General features: G+C 44.4%; 1 protein-coding gene across 1 annotated transcript; it reads left to right on the forward strand.

Moving 5' to 3' along the window:
* Positions 1-1,963: 1,963 nt before the first annotated feature.
* CXCR4 (C-X-C motif chemokine receptor 4) lies at positions 1,964-5,229 on the forward strand. Its single transcript, XM_027695967.1, has 2 exons — positions 1,964-2,096; positions 3,648-5,229. Exons 1-2 carry the CDS (start codon positions 2,058-2,060, stop codon positions 4,707-4,709), a joined length of 1,101 nt encoding a protein of 366 aa, XP_027551768.1. The 5' UTR covers positions 1,964-2,057; the 3' UTR covers positions 4,710-5,229.
* Positions 5,230-8,259: the final 3,030 nt, after the last annotated feature.

Raw genomic sequence — 8,259 nt, forward strand, 5'->3', positions numbered from 1 at the left:
TTTTTAAAGAAGTTTGGCAGAGTAGATTTATGTTATTGTAAGGTTAGGGTTAGTATCTGAAAAGGGGGATTCAGGAGAAGATTTTTTATTTCTGTAGAATTCTAGCATGGTATCCCTTTCAAATTTTCCAGGGTATAAACTCAGAGTAGATACTGAGTTTTCTGAAGACTGGTATTTCCCAACTTATTTAGAAAATTACAGTTTCCTTTTAATGCAACTTGTATGTGATTTTCCAGTCCTACTAGCAAAATATTAATTACTATTGAATTAAAATGTTGTTGAAGTACACAATCGCATTATAGGTCATACCATATACATCATGTTTTTAAAGATAACTGTTATTTGCTTATTAATCATAACCAAACTCATACTCACTGTAGTGCATGAGAAAGAGTTCTAAAGCTTTTAGGGGAAGTGTAAGACAGTAGTTCTTGTCAAATACCTGGAAATAAGATTTTAATCTAAAACTGGTCTTTTAACTAACTGGGAGCACGTAGACTGGCAATAGGGGCATTTAATAATGAAACTTTTGTCGAACTTTCACTTTTTTCATTCCTTGAGGCTACCAAGGTAATTTGAGCATATTGTTATCACATAAAGAATGCTCTCTTCCTTAGTCTTCTTTACACTCCAAATTCCAACTGTAAAGAGCAGATCTGTACAACTGAATCAATAATTCCCAATAGAGTTACTCACTGTGGTGTGAGTTGTGAAACTGAGGGGACACACACGCTCAACACACTATTTTAATAGTTTCACTGTTGGGGCTCCCCTCCTATAAGGAGAGGCTGAGGGAGCTGGGGTTGTTTAGCCCGGAGAGGAGAAGGCTTAGGGGAGACCTCATCACTCTCTGCGATCACAGGAGGGTGTAGCCAGGTGAGGGTTGGGTTCTTCTCCCAGGCAACCAGTGACAAGACAAGAGGACACAGTTTTAAGTTGTGCCAGGGGAGGTTTCAGTTGGACATCAGGAAGAAGTTCTTCACAGAAAGGGTGACTAGGAACTGGAATGGGCTGCCCTGGGAGGTAGTGAAGTCACCACCCCTGGAGGTGTTTAAGGAAAGACTGGACGTGGCACTGGGTGCCATGGTATGTTTGACATGGTTGTGTCAGGGCTTAGGTTAGATTCGATGATCCCAGAGGTCTTTTCCAACCTAATTGATTCTGTGGTTCTGTAAACAAAATCTTTTCTGCAAATTAATTTACCTGCATGAATATCAACAGTATTGAGACTCCAGAGAAAGGAAAAGCAATTATTCTGGTTTGCTTTTCTTTATATTTGGTAGTTTTCCCTTGCAAACCTAGGTTATATGACTGCTATTTTAATTCTATATGACTGCTAATTTAATTTCACGTTTTTATCTTGTTGTTGTTTTGTTTTTACATAATCCAACTACTGGAAGCAGATCATCATCAGACTTCCCACCCAAAACCACAGGTGCCAGAGTTCAGTGGGCAACCTGCAGCCCACTCACCTTGCAGAACCCCTCAAAGGTTTGCAGAACTCTGATCCCTCAGATCCCTCACTAAGGACCATCCCTTTCTTCCTGCCTCTCTCAGTACACTCTCTCTTCAGCGCGGGGGAGCGACAACTTTGAGGACAGAGTTGGCTGTATTTACACTCCTCTTCCTCCTCCACTACGATTCCTGGACGAGTGACTTCCCCGGGAGCCCGCCTAGAGTACCCATGGCAACACGGGGGCCGACAACACACTTCAAAGAATGCTCTTGAGGGGAAATTCAAAAGCCCGCTTGTATGAACACATCAATCAGAGGGTGGCAAATGTCCCCGCGAGGTGCGTGGCCCCCGCGGGCGCGCCGGGCAAGTGCAGTTCCCATGCCCGGGGCGCAGACAAAGAGCGGCCCGAGGCGCCCGCCCGAAGTCCGGGCGGCACCCGCCGGGGAGGAGCCAGACGGGGCTGCCCCGGGGGCGGGGGGGCAGCCCCACAACTTATAAAAGCCGCGTCCCGCCAGAAGAGCCGGGGCGTGTTTGGAGTAGCGGCGAGTGGTGTCACTGCGAGAGGCGCGGCGGCGACAGCCCGAGAGCCCGGAGCCGCCCGATGGCTCAGAGCATGGACAGCAGCCTCGACAGCCTGGATGTAAGTGCCCATGTGCGCGCTGTTTGCAAACAAAGCTGCCCTCGGCGGAGGCTGTGGGTGGCGGGGTCGGGACAACGGAGGGGTCTGCGGGGCGCAGACGAGCGGGGCTCGTCCCTGAGCCCCGGCCGCTGCTGCCTCTGCCCGCAGCGCTTCGGACCTTGGCACCGCTGCGGCCACGGCCGGACCTTCTCCTGCCCGCGGGCTCTGCTGCCCGGCCGGCAGGTCAAGCGACATGTGGCGCTTTTGCGGGCTGGAAAACGCCGGCAGAGCCTTCAGCCACGGGACTCATGAGGGGGAGAACAGGCGAGGAAGTTTGGAGCGATGTGACTCCAGGGAAGGGCATCCCTTTGGCCCGGTGCGCGTCCTGACCGCGGGCTGCCGGCGGCACCGGGAGCGCGGCAGAGCCCGGCCCTCCCGGCCCGGCCCCCGCCGCCCGAACTCCGCGGTGTCCCCATGTTTCGGAGGCAGCCCCTCTGACACGGAGGTTTGAGAGCAATTGGGAGCGAAGCGGAGATCTCTGGCAAGTTCCAACTTTAGGTCCTCGGTTAATGCCCGCGCAGGGCCGGTGCATCTGCGTGCGAAGCGCTGCGGGACCCGCGGGCGCGCCCTGCGCGGAGGTCGGGGGTCCGCGGGACACGGGGCATGGCAAGGAAAATCTGAGGAGCTGAGGAATTGTACAGAGCCAGATGGCACTCGCCCGCCAGCGTTGCTTTTCGGCGCGTTGGCCAAAACCGTTGGTGGTTTCCTGATGCGCTTTCATGCCCTCCCCAGAATTTCGCTTCCTTTTTCCACCGCTGTGCTCAGTGGATCCGTCTGGTGAGCCCGCCGCGCTCATCCCCTGCCCCGCGACCGCAGAGGGTGGGGAACAAAGGGAGGGAACGTGGTGACCCTCCATGGGGTTTGAGTTCCCCTGATTAAGGTCACCTCGCTCTTTCTCTTCTTTATGGGCTTTGGGGGTTTTTTTCTTGTCTGTGTGTGTGGAGCTGTCATTTGCTTCTCAGCAGGGAATTCTTGCTATTATTTATCCTTTATTACATCAGCCGAGGCTACCTTCTCTATTTCTCCTTGACCTCATCCCCTTAATGAGAAGGCACTATGGAGCAGCAGCATTTCCAAGTGATTTTTTTTTTATAGCTCTCTATTGTAAGAGTTAAATGTGATAGGTCATGTTCTGTGTGGACAAACCTCTTGCATTCAGCCCTTCTGGGCTCTCCCATTTGTGGTGTGTATCTGATCAGAGCACTGAGGTGTCCAGAACCAAGGAGATTTCTGGGAGCAGTCATTCCCTTTCTTTTCCCTTTCACGCCCTGCCCCTTAGCAAGACCTTAGTCCTCAGAGAAAGACAAAGGAAGTTTTTTAACGTGTTCTTATTTGCTGTGTATTTTATATATATACTTGAACATTGTATTTTCCCGTCTGGTTTTCAAAAAGTTTACTATTTGTGATGGTGGGGACCATTCTCCACACACTGTCCTCCACACACATTGCCACACAGAGTAAGTTTTTGCAGAGGGGCTAACATCTAATTTATTTGTTTTTATTTTTTTTTAGCTGTCATCTGGGTTATTCATCGAGTTTTCTGATAATGGCACGGATGAGGTCGGTTCCGGTGACTATGGAGACTATGGAGAGCCATGCTTCCAGCATGAGAATGCTGATTTCAACAGGATCTTCTTGCCAACCATCTACTCCATCATCTTCCTAACGGGAATAATTGGCAATGGATTGGTTATTATTGTTATGGGCTACCAGAAGAAACAAAGAAGCATGACTGATAAGTACAGGCTGCACCTCTCTGTGGCCGATCTGCTTTTTGTCATCACCTTGCCGTTCTGGTCCGTGGATGCGGCCATAAGCTGGTACTTTGGGAATGTCCTGTGCAAGGCAGTTCACGTCATTTACACAGTCAACCTCTACAGCAGCGTCCTGATCTTGGCCTTCATAAGTCTCGACCGTTACCTGGCCATAGTCCACGCCACCAACAGCCAGCGCCCGCGGAAGCTGCTGGCTGAGAAGGTGGTGTACGTGGGCGTGTGGCTGCCAGCTGTGCTCCTCACAGTGCCCGACATCATCTTCGCCAGCACCACGGAAGTGGAGGGGAAGTACCTGTGTGATCGCATGTACCCTCACGAAAACTGGCTGATCTCCTTCAGGTTTCAGCATATCCTGGTAGGGCTGGTCTTGCCCGGTCTCATCATTCTGACTTGCTACTGTATCATCATATCCAAGCTGTCACACTCCAAGGGCCACCAGAAGCGCAAAGCCTTGAAGACCACGGTGATCCTCATCCTCGCCTTCTTTGCCTGCTGGCTGCCATATTACATTGGCATCAGCATCGACACCTTCATCCTGGTGGGAGTCATCCGGCATCGCTGCAGCTTGGAGACCATAGTGCACAAATGGATCTCCATTACGGAAGCCCTGGCGTTCTTCCACTGCTGCCTGAATCCAATCCTGTACGCCTTCCTGGGTGCCAAATTCAAAACATCAGCTCAGAATGCCTTGACATCAGTTAGCAGAGGATCCAGCCTCAAGATCCTCTCAAAAAGCAAACGTGGGGGACATTCTTCTGTTTCTACAGAGTCCGAGTCTTCAAGTTTCCATTCCAGCTAACGCTGCTCTTGCTGTTGTTTTATACACAGACACTTTAAAGTTGTGCAACAGTTCAGCGAAATAAGACTGACCATAATGTACAGATTTATTTACAGTTGGGATTTTATATTATTTCTTTTAGTCTGTGTGAAGTTTAATTTATATAAAAAAACCTTTTGCATTGATGACAAACTGTCTAGGCAGGTCCTGTGGACAAGTGGTTAGTTCACAACAGCTTTAGTGTCTGTCTGTATGTATAGGTCCGTGAACTAAACCCTTTGGATTGTAGCAAAGTGACTGTTAAAAGTTTAGAAAATATTTCTCTGTTGTTTATATGTAAATGTTTTCAGTATCGCTGTTATTCTTAAAAACTTGGCTGGATATTTTTACCTTACTACAAGATGTTTGGTTTACAATAGCTTAACTCCGCTGTAGAAATGGCACTTATAACCAAAGCCTCCTCTGTTACATGCTAGGGTTTGCCCCCCATTCTCAGTAATTGATGGTTTGCAAAATTTTCTGTTCAAGATAAAATAAAAGTATTTGGAAAAAAAAAAGTTATTTTGAGTGGTATTTTCATTTCTGGTGAAATGTTTTTCTCAACACTTTTATTTACAATTCTCAATACACAATCATTTCTTTGGAAATTGCATGTCTCATGAAAAGCAGGAAAATGAGTTTCAGTACAGCCTGATAATTCAGTTGACACCTGTGAGTTTTAAGTCGTATGTTTTTTCACCAGAATACATTTGCTCCAGTTAACATTATGTTTAGAATTACTTAAACTGTCACGTAAAGAACTTCTTGAGGGCAAAATATCTACAAATGAAAAACAATCTATTTAAGCAATTGCTAAAGTTCTCAGCCTCAGGAGTCAAACTCGGATTGCTGCAAGTGCCTCACCTTTATACCATGTATATAAAGTCAATCCTACATTTCTTATGCCTTTTGCTGTGCTTCTAAAATTAGTTTCACATGTTAATGGTAATCAAACATAGTTGGATTGAAACCATTTTGCTGTTTGGACTAGAAACAAAGTTATTGGTGTATCTGCTCTGTGGAAGGTAAGTTGTTTTCCTTTATGGATCTTTCCCTATCCTGTCTACATCCAGATTTACTTAAGGTAACATTACAATCTTAACATTCTTTTAAAAAATACAGAATGTGTACCAGTTCTTAAAAATATTTTTAGTAGGGATCAGCCAGACTACAGAATTTCCCATAATTAGTGTTGAAAACTTAATTGTCTTGTCGTGTCTTCATGTTAGTAGAATGTATTCAAAAGTAATGGATTCCCAAGAGGACAGAACCATTGAGAGTATTTGTATGTTCCTACGTTAAAAGGACAAACACAACTGTTACTTACACATATATATATATGTATAGATATATATAACAGTTTGGAAGTCAAAAAGAGCAAAAAACCAATGTCTACTAGTCACACAGAACTGAAATGGGCAACATGGATATTGCAGTGGTATTATCCAAATTTTTCACAGGCACAGCACCCTGGTGACTTTGTGGAGCAAGTACCACTATGCTAAACTATACATTAAATTCCATGCTTTATTTTAGATATTTTCATAAATACAAGACTTTTCTGTTTTCAACTTCCCTCCTCTCCAGGCAGGAGGCTGCAGCCTTGGCTGCATCCTGCACTCTTTCCCTTTCAATGACAGCAGGAGTCACCTGATTCTACGTTGAGCTGTCTCAGTTTGCTGAACCAGCACAAAACTAACCTGGCAGAAAAATAGGTTTTCAGCAACTAAGAGAATTGATTGAGCTCAATGAGGAGTCCAACAAGCACTACAAAAGTGCAAGATCCTGTAACCTGGAGCCAGGCACAGGGAGAGAAACATGAGATAAAATGAAAAGGAAGCAGATTTCCTCCCACTTTTAGCAACTAAACTTTTAGATCAGTCAACTAATGTGTATTTTCACTCAACGTAAATTAACAACAGGAAAGATGTATTTTCAAGAAACAAAAGGTCTCACTTTGATCAAGTTGTTCCTCCTGAAGAGAGCTGAGAAATGAGGAAAACGTGGTATAAGAGCAGAACTCCTTAAATTGTTTATTTTTGTTGTACCTTTGTGTGTTTTCTTAATTTAGTGAGGGTTTGCCCCGTGAAGAATTTGTTGTTCTAAATGATTCTGATTTTCACCCCAGCCCAATCAATCACTGTGATTTAATTGCACTTATAAAATACTTACAGGCTATCAACACACTGCTGCTTATTTGCTGAGGAAATGTTTAGAGCCCCCAGCATTAACTCAGATTATTCCCATTATGCCTCAGTCAAACAACTGTTCCCTGGAGCAGAGTTAACAGGAAAGAGGGTGCAAGACAGAATAAACTCAGCAGTCATGTTACTGCCAAAGACCACTGAAAGGACACTAAACAAACAACAGAAAGAATTTGTGTAGAAAATAAATGAGCAAAATTAAAAAAAAACAACCCACGCCCCAGAGAATGATTTTCATAAAACTGCCATTGTTCTCAGGAGAATTAGTGAAACTATGGACAGAAGACTGTCCTGAAAAGGAGATGTAAGTTCCTTGGGGTTTTGCTCCAGTAAGTCAAATTAGTCAAATTAGTCAAAAGCCACGCGTATTTATTTCTAAATAACTTTATATATCTATAAATATAACGTATATTTGTACTGTTGACAGAGCAAATATTTACAAATTGAATGAAGTTGTCACAAGGAATTATGAAACCAGTTCTGTCCTTTTACCTCTGAGTAAGTCAGAGAAAATGAGGCAAATTTCTCTCAAAGCCACTGAGCTATTCCAAATATTCTATGTTGGTAAAAAACATCAATTTGCTCCCTTTCAACACAAAATAAGCTGGTTTTTGTTGAGGCTGTGACTATTTTACATCTTTCTGAAGCAAAAGTGGTCCCAGTAAATGCATTTCTCAAAATGTAAATTCAGTGTCAAAGGTGAATGGACCTAATTTTGTAATTTATGTATTGGACAAGTCCACACACACCAAGAACTTGCCAAAGTTTTCAAAGGGACTTTCCAAGGTTTTTTCCAAATTGTTCCTCACTAGCATACAGAATATTCATGACATTCTTCAAGATATACACAATGCATGGGCTCAGCATTTTCTTGAGGTCATAAAATAATAGCTGTGTCCAAGTAATTTTAAATATGCAACTCAAGATACAGAGCAGAAGACAAATATGAGCACCACTGAGTATTGGTTCAGAAACAGTTTAAAATTTTATGTGGTAATTTCAAAGATTTATAACGGATTTACAAAGACTTCATGCAATTCAGGCACTAAATATTTTGCAGTGTGCCAACAGCAGTGCTGGACTAAAACGTGCATATTCATCCAGTACTCTAATGCACAGATTTTTAGTGCTTAAGATTAGTTAGAAATCCTTTGGATCATGCAGAGCTAAACCAGGAACAGAACATGTATGTGAACTTGCTTTTGCTTCCTCTGAAATGCTGTTTGGAAGTAGAGTCAGAACACTTAAAGCCCTGGGGCACAATTCCCCTGTAATCCACTATCTGATGGTGCATTTTCACTCTGTGTGACCAGGCTGTACCAAGCCCA

Source organism: Neopelma chrysocephalum, unplaced genomic scaffold, assembly GCF_003984885.1.
Source record: "Neopelma chrysocephalum unplaced genomic scaffold, ASM398488v2 Primary Assembly neopelma1_103b, whole genome shotgun sequence".
Lineage (NCBI taxonomy): Eukaryota > Metazoa > Chordata > Aves > Passeriformes > Pipridae > Neopelma > Neopelma chrysocephalum.

Bases quoted from the DNA above. Each gene is read 5' to 3' on its own strand.
- CXCR4 (XM_027695967.1), top strand. From the start codon at position 2,058: ATGGCTCAGAGCATGGACAGCAGCCTCGACAGCCTGGAT. The intron at 2,097-3,647 runs GTAAGTGCCCAT...ATTTTTTTTTAG, and splicing joins GCAGCCTCGACAGCCTGGAT to CTGTCATCTGGGTTATTCAT.